General features: G+C 27.9%; 1 protein-coding gene across 4 annotated transcripts; it reads left to right on the forward strand.

The window, feature by feature from the left end:
- Window positions 1-3,282: 3,282 nt before the first annotated feature.
- Window positions 3,283-22,744, forward strand: LOC111626821 (solute carrier family 35 member E3-like). 4 transcript variants are annotated; one of them, XM_023370337.1, is made up of 6 exons: window positions 3,283-3,734; window positions 3,962-4,072; window positions 13,008-13,169; window positions 20,553-20,653; window positions 22,330-22,424; window positions 22,606-22,744. In XM_023370337.1, exons 1-6 carry the CDS (start codon window positions 3,348-3,350, stop codon window positions 22,638-22,640), a joined length of 891 nt encoding a protein of 296 aa, XP_023226105.1. In that variant the 5' UTR covers window positions 3,283-3,347; the 3' UTR covers window positions 22,641-22,744. The 4 variants fall into 4 exon arrangements, with proteins under 4 accessions (XP_023226105.1, XP_023226104.1, XP_023226106.1 ...); XM_023370336.1 differs by having other exon boundaries at window positions 20,590-20,672; window positions 22,286-22,424; XM_023370338.1 differs by having other exon boundaries at window positions 20,590-20,653.
- The last annotated feature ends 929 nt before the right edge of the window (window positions 22,745-23,673 follow it).

Below are 23,673 nucleotides of genomic sequence, written 5' to 3' on the forward strand. Positions count from 1 at the left end.
ATTTTGTTCTTCACCTAACATAAAAATATAGCTTTAAATATTTAATGACTTATATTTAAATCATCTTACCTTATAAAAAACTTAGTCAAATAAAACAATTACAGAAATATTAAAATAAATCACTTCGTTAATCACAAAATTGGACGAATATTAAAAGCGAAAACTAAACACGTGCACACCCTGCTCTATGTAAACAGAGAGGTCAGGTCTCTACATGACGTCACTAACTTGGCATTCCTGGCTAACATTGTAGAATAGGGATCTGGCTATCCTTGTAGTATATAGTCCTTGGCCCAAACCACTACTACTACTTATATATGACAGTCGGATGGCCGAGTGGTCAAGGTGGCAGCCTACCACTCTGGGGGACCCAAATTCGAATCCGAACGGGTCGAAAAATCCCCAGGAATTTTTCGGGGGTGGTCCGTTCGGATATGTTGGGCCCAGACCCTCACCACCCGGCAGCCCCACTGTGGGCCTGGCCGAACCCATAATAGGCTTACAAAAAGAGGCCCACTTAGTGCCCACAGGACGGAAAGAGTTAAAAAAAACTACTTATATATGTGTTTATGTATAACAATGTTTGATATACATCACTTTTTGTGTTTGGTATTTTATATTGTATAAAATAAATATGTACTGTACTTACGTAGGATTACTTTGAAGAAAGTCACTTGTAGATATTTGTGATAATTGCTGCGAAAACATTTATAATTGTTCACTTTTTGTTTGCTTTTCTTGATTTATATTAATATTCTATAACAAAAACAAAATATTTCAAATTTCAACTCGAAAAAGTATATATTTTTTGTATATAAACAAAGTCTGCAACAGACGATTTTCTATTTCTTAACGCCACCTGGAAGAACATTTATGAAGTTATTATTTTTTAATTGCAACGCTTTAAATAAAGCTAAATAATAAATTTTTATAATAATTGCTTATTTAAAAAATAATTATATGTAACTAATTAATTTTAATTTTACGTTATTTAACAGTTTCTGAAATAGTGTTAATATTTTTTTAAAAAAAATTATGGATTCAAAATACAGTACAGTATTAACTTTAATACTTAAAACCCATAATGGCGCGCTAAAAGAGGCTCTCTTAGTCCCCACAGGGCGGAAAAAGTTAAAAAAATAATAAAGTACTTTTGTATTAATGATGTATAATAGTGTCTAAATTTTAAAAAATCATATCTATAAATTACTTTCTCTGAATAATAATAAATTTATGCAGTGTCTATTTGTAGTAATTTATTTTCAAAATTTTGTAGTGGGCTTTTTTACTGTCATAGTCACAAATCTAATTTAGCAGTGAATAAATTTAGTTAATATTGCACATACTGTATTTGTTATCATTACGTTTATATCATAAAGTTTTGTGACATCTCTTTTAATTATAAATGGAGAATCTCAAACTGAATCGCTATTTTTATTAACTGAAAAAAATATTTTAGGCGAAAAGTCACTTTCTGTATGTGGAATAAATTTTTGGAAAAATGTATTTTGACACACAAGAAAATTCATGTCAACACTAGACGGCTGGATAATCGAGTGCTTTTTTTTAACGCTTTCCACCTAATGGGCACTAAGAGAGAGCCTCTTTTAGCAAGCCCATTATGGATTCTATCAGGCCCACAATGGGACAGCCGGGTGGTTACGGACGGGAGCCGACATATCCGGCCGGGTATTGATAGTCGGGCATAATGAGCTTGTTAAAAAAATTCTCTTGGTATGTGTGCATGCAGGACGAAAATAATTTTTTTTTTTTTAAATAGTATGTCAACACTTTTTAAGACTAATTTTTAGACTAATTCATATTTTTGTTATTAATTTTTTTAGTTGTAGATATAACATCGATTAAACAAAACTAATAGTATATATGTTACCGCTAAAGCTCGAAAATCGTTAATCTGCAGATTAACGATTTGGAACAATTTTCACAACTTTAACGGATCACCCTAGTTAATCTGCAGATTAGCTAGGTAATCTGCAGATTAACTAGGGTGATCCGTTAAAGTTGTGAAAATTGTTCCAAATCGTTAATCTGCAGATTAACGATTTTCGAGCTTTAGCGGTAACATATATACTATTAGTTTTGTTTAATCGATGTTATATCTACAACTAAAAAAATTAATAACAAAAATATGAATTAGTCTAAAAATTAGTCTTAAAAAGTGTTGACATACTATTTAAAAAAAAAAAAATTATTTTCGTCCTGCATGCACACATACCAAGAGAATTTTTTTAACAAGCTCATTATGCCCGACTATCAATACCCGGCCGGATATGTCGGCTCCCGTCCGTAACCACCCGGCTGTCCCATTGTGGGCCTGATAGAATCCATAATGGGCTTGCTAAAAGAGGCTCTCTCTTAGTGCCCATTAGGTGGAAAGCGTTAAAAAAAAGCACTCGATTATCCAGCCGTCTAGTGTTGACATGAATNTAATGTTACCTATGGTGAGTAAAATGGCGGCTCGTCTCTGATTCCAGCAAACAGAAGAAAGGAAACAGTGGGGACGCAGTTCAAACCTAACTTCACCTAACCTATTCTAATAATTTGGTTGGTAATAATTATGATAATTTATTAGAATAGGTTAGGTTAGAACGTGCGTCCCCACTGTTTCCTTTCTTCTGTTTGCTGGAATCAGAGACGAGCCGCCATTTTACTCACCATAGGTAACATTAACTGCACAATTATATCATGCGATCACTAGAAAAAGTATGATAACTTTATTATTTTTCGTCTCCGGTCCAAAAGTAGGGTATCGTTGAAGTCGTCTCGGTCCCTCAGTTCAGATAAATACTCAAAGTCCCGAAATTCCATAGGTGATTATCTGTATAATAATTTCCCTAATTGTATTAATATTTTAAATCGTTTGATTTTTTGTATGTTTTTAATTGGTTGGTGATTGATTCTATCAACTAATTTGTCGATTGTTTGATTGTATTAACTTGATTCTTTAGATATTGAAAATTAAATAAAGAACGTTATGTTAATTAATTTAAGCGTACAGAAACGTTGCTGTTGTTTCGGCAAAGATCTTATTTTCACTTTACCAATTGCCTAGTAGGTAATTTGCAGATTACCTAGATAATCTGCACATTACCTAGGTAATTTGAGAAATAGAACAATTTTAGCAACTTTAACGGATCACCCTAGTTAATCTGCAGATTAACGATTTTCGAGCTTTAGCGGTAACATATACAAAAATTTTTAAAAATTATTTATAATTTTAATACATAAGAAATTATTTCAGATGGCGCTGCTTGCAATGTGCTGCGAGAAAACGTGAAATTCATGTCTATTCTGTATGTGAGAGATGTCAACGTGAGGTCACAATAATGAAGAATCCTAATCCGACAACAACCACTCTGTGTCTAGGGTTAAATGTACTTCTTGCCATCATAATTGTTTTGTTAAACAAATGGGTTTATGTACAGATAGGCTTTCCCAATGTAACTATGACATTTATTCATTTTGCTGTTACTTCTTTAGGATTGGTTATCTGTCAAAAATTGTCCCTCTTTCAATCGAAAGTGCTTCCAGTGATCAAAGTGATGCCGTTAGCCACTGCTTTTTGTGGTTTCGTCGTATTAACTAACCTTTCCTTAGGCCATAATACAGTCGGTACTTATCAGACTATTAAAACTATGACAATGCCATGTATCATGTATATACAGACATATTTTTACGGAAGAAAATTCTCTTGGAAGATCAAATTTACATTGGTAAGAATATTTCTCTATTAATGTCACTCAGAACAGGTTTATCAGCATTCAATTATTCTGGTTATCCTGTTTATAAAGTAAATTTAGGACAAATTTTATTCTTATGAAATTAAAAATGAAAATTAAAATTATATATATATATATATAGAGAGAGAGAGAGAGTAATTCCATTTTCATTTTAAATGTATATATGTATTATTATTTATTTTAATTTAAAATTTTTTCAGCTACCATTAACATTGGGTGTTGTTTTGAATTCTTGTTATGACATCAAATTTAATGCTTTGGGCACAACCTATGCATCGGCTGGGGTGGTGGTTACGTCCTTGTATCAAGTAGTAAGTAGTGATACATTATTGTATTATTTTTATTATTGATTGAAAATCAATATTTCAAATGTATTGATTATATGTCTAAAATATCTTCAAATTTACTGTCTGAAATTCTAATTTTCAGACAGTAAGGACAATTTTTCAGTTTGATTATCAATTTTGAAATGTCAATTGTGTTGAGAAGGAATATCTATAAATGTATAAAGTTAATAGAAAATGTGTTAGATTTGTTATTTAAATTGTTTATTTTTAACTGAAATTAACCATTTGGAAAAATATTCTATCTTAGAAAAGGAGTATCAATTGAAACATTATAATTAAAATACATTCTTTTAGCATAAATATTTATGTTGAAATTATACATATACATATATATATAATTTTGTAATATATGTATAATGTTGAAATTATACATATACAATTTTCATTTTCAAAGTTTTATCAAATATTGCTAAAATACATAATTCAATATCTTGCCATTAATATTTACACACCTGTTAATCTATAAATAACTTCTATTTATTAAAAACCTAACATAACTACTAGTTTTGTGCTTTTTAGCCTCTGCTAAAGCCTTTACTCTGTATGAAACACTTTTTACTATTTCTTTTTATATATGTCCTCTGAAATGTTTCATCTTTGTCTTTCATCTTTGTCTTTCAAAGCCTGTTACCAGTTTAGCTTTATCTTTTAATTATTATTATTATTATTTTTTTTTTCATTCATATTCTCAAACTATCTTAGATTCTCAATGGGATCACTTTCTATCTGATCAGTGGGATGGTGGTATTTCAGTAGGAAAATTACTTAATACAAAGTTACCAGTGAGCACAAGATATTTTTAAAGGGTTTTTGAGGGTGCTGAGTTTAAATACTTGGTCCATTTTTCATGAAATTTAATTGGTTGGACAATTACTATTTCATATTTAGCTGTGAATGATATGTTGAAGTTAGCATTAGAAAAAATTTGGTTGTCTTGAATTATCTTCTCATGCAGCTTGAAATCAGACTATTTTCTGCTGAAAAACATCCATTCCTGTGTACCTGACCAATGAAATTGCACTATTTCATACCAGCTAAGTATTGCATTCTTAGTAAGCACAAAACATGAACTTGGGGGGATTTCCAAGATGCTAAACATGAATCTTTAGAAAATTGTTTAAATTGTAACATATGTATACATACTATAATATATTTTTTTAAATATTTACATTGCATGTTCTCATATATTTCCAACATCCATGTAGACCAGTCTTCTCTACCTTTACATCTTATCTGATGGACTCACTTTATCAATGACACACTGAGAATTAACAATCTGCCCTCTTAAGTGCCATTTTCTTCCATTTTTAAATAATAATCTATCCCCTGATAGCAGCAGGTCAACATAACTAACCCTTTTAAATTATTATAATATAAAAACTTAAAATTTTTAAAACACTGTACAAGAAAATACATAAAAAGAAAAATATTAANCTTTAAATGAAAAAAATAAATGGTTTGACAAAGTATTCAAAAGTATTAATAGTAATATTATTCTTAACTTACTAATTTGGGCTTAAAAAAGCATGTTAATTTTTCTTTGCAGTTCCTTTTGTAACTTTTCCTTTATCACAACTTGGTGCATCTTTCATTAAAGAGAGATGTTAGTCCAGATTAGAATTGACAAATTTGCTATCACTAAGTTATACTGAAGCTGGAATTAAATGATTGTATACTTGCTTACTGGGGATTTCAATAAAACTTAAAAATAAAAATAAAAACCATTCAACTATCCAGCATAATTCTTTAATAACATAAGAACGTTTTCAAACGCATTAAGCGTTCATCATCAGTTATTTCTCTAATTAATGGGGAATTCATTCATTTTTTTTTTTTAATTTGGAAAGCCTCCAAAAATTTCCTTTTAAATACATTTTTTTTTTACAATTCTCAATGTAGATACATAATTGATAATACAATCGTGGTGTTGTATGTGCAAGTAAATGGCTGAACTATTGCATTTTAACCTCAACTACTGAATTATGTTCTCAATCTTATACTTGCCTAATATACTATCCAACATAAGTGAACCTATGTGATACACAGATTTATAAATTACATCTACCTGTGTATATTGTGATTGGTTTAATGAACTATTTTTATTTTCAATATTTTAATTAAACTGTAAATTTTAAAATTAATCTTCAAAACATCAATCCAATGAGAACATTGAATAATTTGTTAGAAAATATTTATATAAACAAATGATTTAAATTTCATTGGATAAATAATTTGGTATTAAAGTCAAATTATTTAAATTGTTTATGGTTTTTTAATATCAAATTATTTAAATCATTTATTGTTTATATAAATATTTTCTAACAAATTATTCAAAGTTCTCATTGGATTGATGTTCAATTGCGTTTTTCATATTATATTATTAACTTCCATTTCTTTTATATTGGGGTCAGTCATTCTACTTAGAGTTCACAAGATATCAATTTTAAATGTTATACTCCACATATATTAGTATTTGAGAACAATAATTAATTGTTTAAACACGTTACATTACTTTTTATAAAATCTTTCAAAGGATAGATTATTTTATTTATATCACAGTAATTAATTATATTATTATTTTCTGATTTAAATTTAATATTTTCACCTAACTTATAAGCATGATTTAACATATCTATACTTTTATAATTTTTTTTTGGAATTATATATTATAAAAATGTCATTGACCTACTCTGAAATAAACTGAATATCTGGAAGAACCAGTAATTTTTATCTGTATTAAGTTAGTCATAACACTTCTACCAATTTTGGACCTGTGACTGATCCATAGCTACATCTTCATTTTATTTATATATTATTTTATTATTATTTACAAAGAAAAGTTCTTTTCTAGTAAATATTTAACTATATTTATTACATTCACATTTTCTTTTAACTTAAATATTCTATATCTTTGAGGGATTGATGGATACATATTGATTACATATAAAGATAACATACAGTTATTACTATTTAAATTTTTAATAAACTCATTGACATTTTTTACACTATATTCTAAATCATCTGTCATTTTGAATAATTTCTTCAAAAAACTTTCTAAATTATATAGTACAGAATATCTAAAATCAACTAAGGGCATACACTTTTGCCCTTTTTTATGGGTTTTATAATGCACATTTAACTTTGATATTCTATAACAATCTGAAATATGTTCTATATCCTTACATGTTGATATTTTTTCTTTTTTCTCTGCATTGAGTAATTTGTTTAGTTCTTTAATTTGACTAATAGTTTTTTTTTTATTTCCTTGTAATTATTCATTTATATTAATTCTTTCCTTTTACTCTCTACTTATTCATTGTTACAAAATATAATCTGGTATTATTTGCCTTTAAACATTAATACAACATTTGTAACATTATTTTTTGCTTTTGTGAGAGAGACTAGTAGACAAAAATAGTGAACATAATCCAGCAATCAGGTTAAAATGTGATAGTTTAGCTATTTACTTACACTTAACAATAATTGAAATTAATTAAAAATATATTTAAAAGGAAATTTTCAGAGTTTTTATATATTAAAAAAGAAGACAGCAAGATAAATCTAGTATGTAATGATGTTAATATAATATGGAATATAGTAATAAATATGTTATATGAATAAAAAACTTTTCATTTTATATTTTTAAATATTTTTCTTTTTATGTATTTTTTTGTATGTTTAAAAAATTTTGAGTAGAAAAATTTAAAAAGGTCAGTTATGTTGACCTGTTGCTACTAGAGTACATAAAGTATTAAGGGATGCAGTTATATTATTTAAAAAGAAAATGGCACTTAGAATGCTTATTGTTAATTTTCAGTATGGCATTGGTAGGAGTGAGCCCACCAGATAAGATGTAAAAGCACAGGAGACTGGTATTCTCAGATGTTGAAAATATATGAGGATCTACAATATAAACATTTCAAGAAAAAATTTCATTTTATTACAAAAGTACAGGTGTTAAATTTAAGCAATTTTTTTATTAAGATAAAAGCAATTTATGCATTTTTAATCACTAATATAAATGTAAAGTACAGTACATTATTTGTATGTATTGTGATGCTGTTGGGGTGTGTGTATGGTGGCTATCAAATGTGACATCTATTCTTGTCAACAATAATGATTTGCTATACCAGCGATTCCCAACCTGTGGTATGCGTACCCCTAGGGGTACGCGATAGGTTGTTTAGGGGTACAGAAAAAAGTTAGTTATTATGGCAGAAAAAATAATATATTATGTATCACAAACTAATAGTATTAAAAAATTATTAGATAAAAAATGTTCCTTGCAACAATCACAACTTTATTATACATTTTTTCTTTTAGGTTTTTTTTCTTTAATTTAAAGTTACAATATGTAAAATTAACAATACGATTACTCACTAAATTTCTTAAATGAGGGGTACAATCTAGAGATATGACATGTCAAGGGGTACAATCTAGAGATATGACATGTCACGGGGTACGCTAATGAAAAAAGGTTGGGAACCACTGTGCTATATGATAGAATCTCATTAATTCCAACTAATTGGGAAAGCCTAGTCTGAACTAGTAAAGTTTTTACTCAAATGCATATTGGTATGGTCCGAAAAGTATTCTTTATTTAAATTTAAATTTTATTATGCACTTTAAATGAAAAAAATAAATGGTTTGACAAAGTATTCAAAAGTATTAATAGTAATATTATTCTTAACTTACTAATTTGGGCTTAAAAAAGCATGTTAATTTTTCTTTGCAGTTCCTTTTGTAACTTTTCCTTTATCACAACTTGGTGCATCTTTCATTAAAGAGAGATGTTAGTCCAGATTAGAATTGACAAATTTGCTATCACTAAGTTATACTGAAGCTGGAATTAAATGATTGTATACTTGCTTACTGGGGATTTCAATAAAACTTAAAAATAAAAATAAAAACCATTCAACTATCCAGCATAATTCTTTAATAACATAAGAACGTTTTCAAACGCATTAAGCGTTCATCATCAGTTATTTCTCTAATTAATGGGGAATTCGAAAAATTACTGTAATTTTTCGAATTCCCCATTTCAAATTAGAGAAATAACTGATGATGAACGCTTAATACGTTTGAAAACATTCTTATGTTATTAATTAATTAAAGAATTATGCTGGATAGTTGAATGGTTTTTATTTTTACAAACAGTCTCCAACTTGAAACACAGAAATCTCAGTTTGCTCTCATTTTATTTTTTTTAGATGCAAGCCTAAAGTGGGTCCTAAACAGAGCCATAAGCATTTGTTTAGAGTATAATTTGGTATATAAGAATAAATGTTATACAGCTTTAAAAGTATGCACAATTGTTTGTAAGTCAAATTTGTTATTTAAAAAAAAATACACAATTCCAAATAATAAGCTAAGGTTTTGCTATATTTTAACTTTGTAAGATTTGTCATAATCTGGAATTGTTGTAATGCGTAGTCTGTTTTGCAGTCTGAGGAGGGTCTACAGTTGAAACACAATAAAAGAAGTACAAAAAATAGTTATGAAAACTCTGATTGGAAATCTTTTGTCAATGACACATGTTTATAGAATCTATTTATTTAGTGTTTATTTACAGTATTATCATACAATTTAATGTAGTCTCCAATGAACATTATCTTCAATAATTTAACACCATTGTATTATAATATAATAGAGACTGCTATTCTATAAGAACTAAAGATAAGGATTATTGTAATATGCTGTCACAATATAGACAATACATTATTGCTCTGACATCTAGACAGATCTTGACATTAATGATTTATTCAAGAACAACTAACAATTCAAGGTCAAACTATGGAACAAAACTAGATCATTATGTCTGATATTAATAGCAATATATTACTGCTATCATCATAAAGTTTCTTATATACAGATTTATCATATAACTATAAAATAATTACAAAAGTTTGGTTAATTCTTTTTTAATATTAACTGTAATTATTTCAAATTAATTTCATTTTTTTATTTATTATTCAATATTATAAACATTCATAAAATTCAAAAATGATTCTAGACAACTATCAAAAATAAATAATCACTAAAAGTAAAGAACTGTTTTAACAATTTTAGGAAATATCAAAATAAATTTATGTTCTTGAAGCAAAATCTTGTTATGCTTTCTAGAAAATAAACTGTTGTTTTAAGAATGATTTAATTGAAATTACATTCATAATTTATATTGTAATATATTCTTTATTAATCCATTTCCAACCATTTGAAATTGCATTAGTTTGTAACTGTGCTATTTGTCCCAGCCATGGATATAGCAATTTGCATGTTAAGGAATTCAGTTAGTTCGAAATTTGAAGTGAAAATTCTGTCCGAATTGTGATATGCATATGTTAACTCTTTCATTTAGATTGAAGTCCTTCCATACTATAAGAGAACAATAGCCCAACTAATCTGGTCAACATGGCTTTGCTTTTACAGTAACACATTTTCAGGTGCCGCTCTTATTACCCTTTTTTCTCTTATCTCACAAAATACAACTGGATTTTAAGATTGCAATATTGGGCTACAAGTAGTACAATCTGACCAACCCAGGAAGCCACTCCCCTTAGGCATTGAACTATAGTAATCATTTGCAGAGGTGAGGTATAGCATGAGTCAACTAGCATCTGGTTGACATATGGGTAGATAGGTTAAATTATGCTGACCAGTCACAAGGTGTACCTTTATCCCTGTCAATGGTCAGTAAACTAGTCCCTCATCTAAGGGGAGTGCCTTTCTGGGTTGGTCAGACAGTAGATTGACATATTTGTAGGTCTAGGCTACTACATTTGGGTGACTTGCTACTTTTTGGGCCACTTAAAAATAAATTGGGCTATAATGAGGAGTTCTGCATTACTTTTTATAAAACTTATCTGCCGACTTGAGGTTCTCACTGGACACATGCTGTTTACCTGCAGTTTATATATGCTATTATTATTATTTATTAATGAAAATAGCATTCTATATATGTAGCTATATTTCATTTGCTTAATAAATTAAATCAGTTATGTGGCATTTGGGATATTGTACAGAAATATGTAAATAGAGATAATTTAAAACTTGTTAATTTGAAGTTGCGATTATTTTGTCCCATGAATTTTGAACTAATGAGGATTTCCTGTATATACTTTAAAGAAAATATTTTATCTGCTATGGAGTTATTATATTTTAAATACTTTCTTAATATTATGAGGAAATTTTAATTGTAACTGTCATAACAATTACCGATATAATTAAAATTAAGTGTCATCATCATACACATTGTGCAAATTCATTTATGTCATATAACACATTACTATTTGCAATTTAAGATAAATGTTTTTCAAATTTCTGATAGAAAAGAGAATGTTAAAATATAATTATTTTAAATACTACAAACAAAATTGTTAGAACTTAAAATTACAAATGTTAGAGTATTTGCTGAGACAGTTGTAAGTAGGGTTTCTCATTTCCCGGTCTTTTGCTTGTCCCGGGATTCTGGGATAAAAGTGAACTGTTTCCCGGGATCCCGGGAAATCCCGGGATAGAATCAATTATTTTTAAGGTATACTTGAAATTAAATGATACAATTATTTTTCATTTTTTAAAGTAATTTTAAAGTTCTGTATCATCCAAAATCATATTAATAATGCTGTGTAAGGTCTATAGGCCTATAATAAAAATTACCTTTAAATAACGTAGAAATTTTCACAAATAGAAAAAAATTAATTAAAGTTTGCTGGAAACTGCATACAACAACAACAAAAAAAATGTTTTGAATTGAGTTAAAAATTAAAAAAATGAACTTCTAATTTAGAAGGTAATTTTCGTTTTTTAAATAAAATATAATACAAAATATTGCAAACTTTTATAAGATTTTAAAAAGCAAAGATGGTCAATACTCCGATAACTCACTCTAATTCTTATTTTAGTAATGAAAAGTCTTGCCACCGAGAATGCCCTTTCCGATTCAATTGATGTGATTGGAATAGTGTTTAATGCATTTAAGAGAAGACAGATATTATGTGTTTTTTCACCTGTAGCCTGGAAGATTTCGAGTTTGTTTTCGAGATTGTAGTACTTCTTTTGCTCTCTAGTATTTTTGATTTGTCTACCTCGGCTGCTTTAATAGCGGCATCAAGCTTATAGCTCAATAATTCGGCAATTCGTTTGGCTTTAATAATCAGGTTTATGAAGAAAAACTTCATACTTGCAGACTTTATACTCGTTTGTATCTTTGCCCAATTTGCACAATCTGGCGTTACGCATTTATTGAAGCTACTGGGCATGGTTAAAAATTAAGACAGCGTAAGCACAATTATTCCATATATTACAGGTTCTGACAAGTAAAGAATTTTCAGAGTCCTGCCACAAATAAGCTACGTATTGATTATCGACCATTTGTGACATGCCATAATGAGCAAAAATTAAAAAAAACTAATAGGTAGGTTTAAAATTAATAAATACAAATGTATTCTGACAGTGAATGAGATAATTATGCTTTGTATTTGCAAAATTTCTTAACCTTAACACAAAATAAGAAAAAAAGTGAATTTTTAAGAAATTTGCGGGATTTCCCGGGATAAGAAAAATTTCCCGGGTTAAAAAAACAACCGGGATCCTGGAATCCCGTTTGAGAAACACTAGTTGTAAGTTATTAAGTAAATATTTTAGAATGTTCCATCATTTATAGTTATAGTCATCCTGATTTTTATAGAAGAAAAATAAATAAATGCATAATTCAAGATGATTATATATGTATAATAATTATAAATATATATTTTTTTAATTAATAATAATAGTAATTAACAACAAATCATAGAAAAATTGAACTTAATGAAAATTTTTCAATTATCTAAGAAGTGTAGTTTTATTTTCAATTACTAGTTTATAAATAAATTTATTTATCATTCATTTTAATCTGTTATAGTGGGTTGGAGAAAAACAAAAAGAATTTCAAGTAAACTCCATGCAGTTGCTGTACTATCAAGCACCTTTGTCAATGATGATATTATTACTTATCATTCCATTTATTGAACCACCTTGGGTTGATGGAGGACTGTTTCAACATGCATGGACCATAAAAGACCTGGTAATTTTTCTTCAGACAATATATACAATAGATATCTACTTTTTATCTAAATAATTTTTAATTATTCATTTAATCTTAAATTATTAACTGACGTGGTTATTTCATGAAAATAACATTTTCTTTGTTTTTTTTTTATTTTATATTTTATTTAAAATACTTTACAAACTCATAAAATATAGTATAAAATCCTGCAATAAGAATTTATTAATTAAAAACTATTTTAAAAGTTAAGAGACAAGTTAAAAAATGTTCTGATTAATGATAAAAATATTAAATTTGTAAATGATGAAAGATGTTGAAGATAAATTAGAAAATAAAATATATGACTAAGTTAAATTCAGAAATGGTAAATTAAGACTAAAATTTGATGATAATTTTAGTCTGAATTTACATATTTAATTTTCTATTGATAGTATAGAAAATTAAATATATATTTATAAATTTTTACAGTTAACTCTTAATAACTTGAAATAGAAAGGCTAGAGAAGAATTTTTGAGTTAACAGAATTTCAAATTTTGGAATACTACTACTTTAATGAGACTACTGTTGTTACTATTTTTATTTTTTTCCTTTTCTTTATACCTTGTGAATGCTAAAAAGGCATTTTTTCAAGTCCATTGTAAGTTCAACTAGGATTACCTTGTGGTAGGCCAGGTGGTGAGGAATCTAGCCCAACATATCTGAGAAAGAATGACCCAAAAAATATTTAGGATTTTCAACCATATGGATTTGATTTGGGGTCTCCAGAGCAGTAGGATGCCTTAACTGCTATGGCTGTTCAGTTTGCACTTTAATTCTTTCAGCTCTGAAAATTTCTTTATTCTATGTACCTGGAGATTAAATTGTTTTTTCCCCCTCAGGCTACAAGAGGAATTTGTATAGCAAAACCAGTCAAACAACTTTTTCTTTGGCTAATTTAATCTCAAACAGATTAAGGCAATTTTGATTGATCTTGTGGTTAAAGAGTTGATGAGATTGTAAATACTGTGATCCAAAAAATATAGTTAGAGTTAAATACATTATATTTTTAGATGCATACATATATGAAACAAGTAAAATGGCAATGCCATTATTGGTATGAGACTATGTCTCTGAGAGTGCGATCAACACATGCACAAATCTCACACACATGCCTGTTTATAGAAACAGTTTCAGAATTTTGTGTTTTATTTTGACCCAATTCTAGGTCCTCTGACTACCTACAAATCTGGTTTATTTTATGTATGCATGATTTGGGCACCAAATACTGTGTCAAATTGCAACTCCTGACATTTATTCCTTCATACCTCTAAGGTGTGCAGCCATTGACAGCAACATGATTTTAGAGATATAAATCAATACTGTATATTGTCAACATTAAATTTATATAACAGACTTTTTTTAAGGCTACAAATATCTTATTATTGACGAGACGAGACATATGATTTGTGCTTGACAATGTCTGATATGCTCAATTACCTTGAAAGCATCTTTTGAAAATATTGTTTCACAATGGATGTGGCTTCTTGAAAGGGACCTCCTTAAAAATTTGAAAAGAGAATGCTATTTGTAAGATTTAATTGGCCTTTTTGTATTTAAAGATAAATTTGTTACTTAATTTAATATTTAAATTTTCTTTACTATTTATGAATAAGAAAATGTATTATAAAATTCATAAATCTGCTCTACTTTTGTTATTTTGGCTTTGGAAACACTAACATATCATATCAAATATTGTCTTGTTTCTTTTAAAAGCACTTTTTTTTTCTGGTTTTTCTCTCTCAATTTTTTGCCATATGTTTTTATTGTTCCATTCCACATAGTGAACAGGCACTCTCTCAATTCTAAATTTTATTATTACATTATCACATGATCCAAAACAATACACTATAACAGTGTTTAGAGCAATGATACATAAGGCAGTAAAAGTGACATCAAGAAAAGACAATTTAGAGAAAGAACTAGTGGTCCTTAGATTAAGGATGATGTATAATTTAAGGAGGCAAGAAATAGACACATTAATAGAACATATACACACTATTATTATAACAAAAAAGAGGATGAAGGAATAAGGAACTGAGAGGGTGCCATATGAGTTCCATATAGAAAGGAAGTGAAAATAGACTTGTAATACTGGTTTGCAATGAAATGAACTTATGAACAATGGAAAAAGTTAAAACTCATGTAAAAGTTTAAGAGATGAGATTATTAATGTGAGATATGTGGATAATTTGTCGGTAGCATGGAAGTGTGTGATGAGGAAGTAATATCAAGAAGAAATAGAATGTGGGATGGAAGAAAGAATTTTTAACATACACATCATCTGCCAGACTGATGACTGAGAATGTTTGAATAGAACATACTATTCCATTTTCAGGGTCAAAATTACTAAGTCCAAAAGCATGTAGTAATGTTACAAACTATATTTTTTTATAACTCCAAGTAAGCAGAAAAATAGAATTTGTCAAGTTATGGAGTTAGTTTATGATGTTCCAAAAGATTTATTCATGAGAATTTTCTATAATTAGTCTATATATATAAAAATGAATGTATATGTGTCTGTCCTTCATGCATTACCACACCGTTTATCCGATTGCTGTGAAACTTTGGGAAGTTGTTTAATATACTCCGGCAAAGGTTTGTGGCATAGTACGATTGCCATGAAACTTTGGAAAGTTTTTTTAATTTTTTAATACACTCCTGCGAAGTACATTTATCCTACGATAGATGGCGCGCGTTTACACGAGCATTCGCGCACAGTGTGTTCTATCAATTTCAAATTGTTAAGACCATTTCCACCCTTCAAAAAATATCTCTATATATGCATTTGTGAACTGTTATTTACGATATTTATAATAATTTTTGTTTAATCACTTTATTTCAACTTTTTTTTTGCTAATTATGTATTCGCTCGAGCTTCGTTAAAACCTTAACTGTACCCCGAACAACAACCGAAGTTGTAGGAAGAAATTCGCGTATTTTACCGATCTAGGTATCCCCCCTTTTCCAAATTTTAATATCGACTCAAAATAATTTAAAAAGACAAATTACAATAAAACGGTTTATTATCCAACTATCAGAAATTTCACAACATGCCAAGGAAGAGAGGAAGGAGCAATTAAATAATTAAAATTATAAAGGATTAAAAAATATATATAAAAATGGGGAATATCGCACTTCTGACAATCGCTGCGAGTGTGTGGGCTAAATTTGGAGAATCCGTGCTTCTCGCATGGACAACTGTATGTGGCCGGCTCACGCGTCGAAAAACCTTCCGATTTATTCGTGTACACACCAGAGGGAAAAACAAAAAATATCGTGTATCCACAAACACTCCAATAAATAAATAGAATTGAAACGACACTTTGAAATGTTTTCCCGATGAAAATGAATAATAATAATAAGTTTCAATAAAAATAATAAAATGTAAATTGAATTTTATCATAACGAGTTTGCTTGAATTTCGTTTCTTCTGAGATCGCAGCAATGCGCGATGGGTAAGCTAGTTCTAAATAAAGCACTGAATCAGGCATTTTCTGATTTTGCTTCAAAAAAAGTTACAAAAGTTTGATATAACATTGTTTTATAAAGCTGTTTTCAGTTGACTTTTATTTTAAAAACATTAAAATATAAATGCAAAGAAACTTTAAAAATTAATTAAATTGCTTTTATGTCATTATATTATACTATTTTATTATATTATTGTCAACTAAGGACTTATCATATTAATAGGTCCCTCTTCAGCAGGTTTAGCACATCATTATGGTAAACCTGCTGAAGTGGTCCGAAACACAAATATTATGTGTATTGTGTGTACAGGGAAAACAACAGGTGAAAAATAAAAAAAATTATTTTTTCTGAATAAGAATTCCTCCTTTGCAAAAATTAGCACACCAGTATAATAGTCCTATGTGAAATACGCAGTGGGTCAGGGGTTAATCTGGTACTGACCACTTAATCTGCACAGGCTGGTAAAGCCCGATCTCGGAGTCGTTGGATGGCTAGGAGGGCAAATCGAGTGGGGAGTGCGTTAGTAAGTCGAAAGGTTTCTTCGGATAAACAGGAGACAGGTTTAACAAATAACAAAATAAAGGTTTATTATATAACTAAAGTAATTTACAGGAGTATACAACTTACTGATTATTGCTAGATGCGGAAATACAAATATGTCTATAATCGCTCTACCTATTCACTATGTTGCTTGAGAGTTTACAAAGAGAGTTATATTGGCAGTCAGTTATACCTTATGTCGGAGGACGGTATGCGACGATCCTTCTGAACTATGGAAGCTGGCTGTCTGTCACAGGTTTATGTCTTCTACCGGCTTCTCCTCGTACAGGATCAGGACGGGAGACACTATATTCAGACTTTCCTGAGGATCGCGCGGAGGGACGGTCGCACTGAGGGGACGATCGCCCAGAACTTCCTGTGACGATCGTTTTTATACGATCGTCGTTGGCACTGAGCCAACAGGTCGTTCACTCATTATGCTGACTAATTAACACGGGCACATTGACTAATTGACAAACGGACGATGTGTAAGATTCCACATCCGATCTATTTCCGTTATACTTTTTTTCCATCCTCTAATGAAAAAATATGTTAACCCTAAAAATTTTCGAACTCAACCTCCTCGGGCTCACACCTATTAATATGATAAGTCCTTAGTTGATAATAATATAATAAAACTTTTAAAATATTTATGAATTTAATCAATTTGTATGATTTAAAATTAGACAAAAAAATTTTACAAGTATAATTTGAATCTTTTTTAAATTTATCATAATTTTCAATATTTTTAAATTAATAATTTATAATGTTTAGAAAATATAATAATAAACTTTTAAATTGTTTGAAGAATCATTTTCAAACACTTAGAGAATGGCTTTTAAATGTGATTTAAGCAACGAAAAGGATATCACTTGATCTTATTGCAATTATAAAATATTTGTGCATCAATAGGAATGTTTTTATATCTCACTCAGTTGTTGTTTTACCAATTTGACTTGCTGTTGTATGTTAGTCTTCTAATTTTGTTTCCTTAACGGGAAAAATTCATTGAATTATTTAATTCTCTTAGAAGAGTTAATTGATCGTTGAAATAGTTGTTTGCTGATAATAAATGTCATGGTTTTTGCAAAACACTATAAAATAAAAGTGTTCATGTAAAAAAGAAAAATAAACAGTCAAACAAACATTATTAATGACTTAAAATATACAATAGAGTCCTGATTATCCAGGATAAATTTGTGAAATGAACTATGTGCTCTACTAAGTATTCTACTATTCTACAATATCTTGTCTTTGTTGATAAAGTACCCTTCTTTAAGTTACCTTGTATAATATGGAACCTTAGTTAAATGAGTTTTGATTAATCTTTACACTGGCAGGTTTGGTTTTGCTTGGTAAAGCCTGGTGGAAGATTAATCATGTCAAGATTATCAAGAATAAGAAGCTTGCAAGAAATTCTGTATTACTGAAAATAGTAGGCAGAAAAGTTCTCATTTGTGCCAGTAAATTAGTTAAATTTTACATAAAGTTCTACTGTATATAGAATTTAATTTGAAATATGCAATTCAGATTTACTAGGTTATCTCATTTACTCCCAATTATCTGAATATAAATTAATTTCTCAAACCTTGCAGTTAAATTCAAGATTCACAAATATTAAATTAACACATACTATTTATAGTTGTGTTTTTAATTCTTTGCTTCTTTGAATCTTACATTTTACTTAAATATAAATATATGAATATGTTCTTGCAAGTCATTATCCTTCTTATCTAGAAAAATTAACTAATTTCTTTTACCTGGAATTAACTTTTTAAATTATCATTCAAATAAAAAAAATTCTTCAAGTCATCATAGCATTGTAATAATTTTTTTGAGTATTTTAAATTCACAAATTCTTCTTAAATTTTCAGTATTCCTTGTCACTCTTCAAAAATCTTTCATTATATGAAGTTTTATAGTATTTTCTGTTTGTTAATCATGGGAAAAAGTATATCTTAAATTTGGAGTAGTACAGTACAGTAGAATTCCAATGATTCAAACTAATTCATGATAAAGTTTGTATAAATTTTTGATTAAAGAAAAATATTCTTATCCATAAAAACATTATTTAAACACCTTTATTAGTGTAATGTATTATTATAAGATATATATTTTTGACAACTTCTTTTCTGATCGTACTTTTCGTCAGCAAATGACTTTTCTTTGACTTTTATCGGACAATATTTTTTGTTTATCATATTTTCATGCATGCATCTCACAGGTCATCAGTATTTTAAAAGATAGTTTTTAATGGGGTGTGGGTTATATGCCAGTTTTAAATTACAGCGATGAACTTATGCCTATGGAACAATGGTTGCTCCGAGTATATAATGAGGCTTGTTATGCAAAAGTTTCACTTTTGTTCTAGCAGTCTTCTGTAGTATGTATCTATTGTGGGTTATGTGTATGGAAATATGGTATTTGACATAATAAATATTTTAATGTCTGTAGAAAATAGAATGAGTTTGAAAGTCAAACAGAACACAACAGTAAATATTTATTTTTGACAACGACGACAGCTGTAAACAGGCTGGATTGAACAAAAACAATAATAATATAGGCTGGGATGGATAAACTTTTTTAGTATATGGCCAAATTACACTTTTGAGTTTAAGTCATGAGCTGGAAAAGTAAATTTATTCAATAAATTTTTATTCACAATATAATTGTATCCTGCCAATGATGTCTATTAGTGATGTAGCTACATTACAAATGTATCATTCACAATGCTTTCAATAAAGCACACCAGTTTATAGCAGGTTCACTGATATTTTAACGCATTTTTTTACAATGATTTCACTACATTTGATTTGATATACTAAAAAAATATTTTCCGAAACTCAATGCTGTTCTATACTACTGCTATTGAACACGCACAAATGAATCAAGACAAATCATGTAGGGAAGAATGCTAGAGAAAATACTGTAATTAACAAATAGAATAGGGCTGGATGTGACCTGTAGGCCATCAACAAATAGAGGGAGCATATGTCAAAATCCAAGCTTACATTCCTTGATTGTGGTTTGGTTAATTGGCAATTCAGATAGAAAAAAGCATTTGAATACACAGCAGAATGCAAACTAAAATACATTTTGCATTCATGATAAATGATTAAGAAAAGTGTTTTCTTAAAAATTAATAAATAATGATAATTATAAACAGAATTTAAAAATTTACTTGAAATTTTGCAATAATATTGTCATCAGATATAATGTGGCAATTCATTTTTATAAAAAGAAATGAACAAAATAGATCTGAAGTTTTTAAAAAATTTCTTTGAAAAACTAATTGAAAAGCTTCTCTTTAATATGATTTGGAATAATGTTAAATAAAAATTTATAATTTTTAGATTCTTCTGGAAATTTATCTATTTATCTTCATGTTAGATCACAGTCTTGTCATCTGGAATTGTAGCCTTCTTGGTCAATCTTTCTATTTACTGGATTATCGGTAATACTTCAGCAGTAACGTATCCTTTAAGTGTCAGATAAGTCTCTTTATTCATACGAAATACTATTTAAAGCAAAAACTTAAATAATGTAATCTATACTTTTATTATTTTAATAGTGTATATAAAAAATAAACATATAATGGGTTGTTTGTAAGCATATTAAGTATAATGTATCCAAAGATCAATGCTTTTCAAATATATTATACTGAATATGTATATTTTTAAAATATCTTTAAAGTGTTTAAGATTGTAAGAAAGCATTAAACTTATGAATATATTTTGTACAGAAATAATTTTCAATTGCTATACTACTTTATCTGTATAAAGTATTATTATAATACTTTATACAAGTCAAAGTATTATTTTCATATGATACTAATACTTTAAAAGCCATTAGAAAATAATGATTTCAAAAGCTCATATTCTAAATTTAGAAAATGACATTTGAAATTAGAATATTTAATTTTGAGAGAAATATGTTGAATTTTAAAATAATAATTAAAGGACTATAAATTTAGTTGCTGATTCAAAAATTTAAAAAGTCACATTTGAATCTATTAAACAAATATTTATGCATCATGTGAATGAAATATTTTACCTAAATATTTGATTCATATGAAAGATTAAAAAGTTGATGTTAGTAAATGCTTAAAGATTATTGCCATTAATTTAAAAATTAAGGTCTCTTATGAATCAAAAGAATGATAATTAATTAACTAAATCATAAAAATGCACACTACATATTTCAACTCAACAAAGAAAATATAAATTCTGGTCTATCGAATATTTCAAGTTTCTGAATAAATCACAAAATTTTGTAACATTTAAACACATTATTAGTTTACTTTTGTTACAAATCTTACACGTTAATTAAAATGACTCAATCAGTATAGCATCTGACTTCTAGAGGATGGTTTGGGTTTGTATCTCAATGTATACTGGACTTTTCTTTGGTATTTGCCTCAATCCAGCTTTAAGGTTTACTAGGTCCCTTTTTCAATGATACCAGCTATACCTTCCTTTTTTCCTATGTCAATGAATGAGATATGTTGTTCTGTATTTTGAACATGCATTAACTCACTACAAATTATATATTATAGACAGTTTAAAATATCACAAATGATAATAAAAGATGTAAAGTATCTAGTACTCTCATATAATTAACTCTTTACTGTCTTATCATTTCTTGTTGATCATTAGTATATTAATTATTAAAAAACTAAAGAAAATATTTTTGGTCAAATTGTAAATTTTGGCTCCTCAAAATTATAAGAAATTAAAAATTTTATTGTATTACTTTTATAAAGCTAACAAAATTCATTAAATTGTTAAGCAATTTATATTTTTAAAAACTTTTTAAAAGATCTAAACAAAATAATAATCATTAATTAAGAAATTTTATGTAAATCTTCAGTAATTTAATTAAGAAAAATATTTATATTTAATCACTAACTATTAAGAAATATAAACTGACTTTATTCATTTTAGAGAGTGGGAAAAAATTTTTCCTCTGATCTATAAATTTTATATTAAGAAAATTAAAAAGTGCTAACAAAATTATATTTACATTAGCATGCAATTATTATGAATTTTCTATTTTTCAAACTGTTAAATCCTTGATGAGACAATAGTTACAATGTCATTGGACAGATGAAATTTTGCCTTACTCTTATAGGTGGATACATGTTGTTTCAAGATACCGTTCAAAGCATACAGCTTTTGGGTATATTCATGACGTTTGTTGGCATATTTTTATACACTCATTTCAAGGTTATTATTTAAATTTATCTTTTTAAATATTTATTGCCTATTGAACACAAGATTGTGTTATTAATTAAACACTTGGCTTTTTTGTGTTCAACAGTCAATAAATACTAAAACACGGTTTCAGAAAACAAATTTTTAAATATTTGCTTATTGTGTTAAATAACAACAGCTTTTTTTTCTTTAGATACAGGAGCAAAAACCTGTTCTCCCAATGAATAATAAAGATATGGTGAAAATGTAAAAAAGTAGATAATGTATATTTTGAAATTGTTATTGAAAACTTTTTTATTTAAATGTAAGATAAAAATTTTATACAAATAAAGAATTTATTAAGATTTTTAGAATATAATAATTATATTTTCTATATTGAGAGAGTATTTTCAGTGGTGACAAAATTTGATACCTAAGGCAAAAAGTAAAACACTCCTTCATGTATAACAAAAAGTGAAGTTCCTCAATATACATATACATATAAATGACTTGAGACTTAATACAGTATGTACAGTACGAGTACGTGCACATACTTCCAAAAATTATATTATTATATCAACAATAATAATTTCATAAGATACCAGTAAATAAAATATTCACATCTATGGCAAGATCAAAGTGGCTACATTGAAAATCATTGGTGTAGCAAGGATATGTAATAATTTTGAAATCTTGCAGGATATAATTATACATATATTATGTTTTTATTAAGAATTTTTCATATCTAAATGATTGAGAGAATAAAAATTCTGTGATTGTTTAATATTTTACTGAATAGAAATCATTACTACTATGTTTTTTAAGCTGAAACTGTTTTTTTTTTTTTTTTGTCATTTTTATGACATGAATTTAATTTACTTTAAGTCTGCAAATAAATTTGGTTTTACATATCCATTAAAAATAATTACAACCTGTGTATTTAAAATAAATCATGAACACTTAACAAAGCTGTAAGCATAGAAAAGTTTATTGTCTTATACAAGAAACAAGTTGAAACATTTCAAATTTTTTAACTATAAGACTATTTTAAATACAATTTATCATAAAAATAATAAAAATCTATCAAAAAAGAAATAGCATTTATGAACAAAATTACCCTGTATATACAAAGAATCTAAAATATCACATTCATCTATGGTAGATTGTTCATACATGAATAAATAATTTTACCATACTTAAAACATAATTACCACACAATAAATTTTACCTGTTAAGTGATGAGCAACATTAAGTGCTACACTGCTCAAATGCAGCATAGTAT

The sequence above is a fragment of the Centruroides sculpturatus genome, unplaced genomic scaffold (assembly GCF_000671375.1).
Source record: "Centruroides sculpturatus isolate CEXI.00-Female unplaced genomic scaffold, Cexi_2.0 scaffold280, whole genome shotgun sequence".
Lineage (NCBI taxonomy): Eukaryota > Metazoa > Arthropoda > Arachnida > Scorpiones > Buthidae > Centruroides > Centruroides sculpturatus.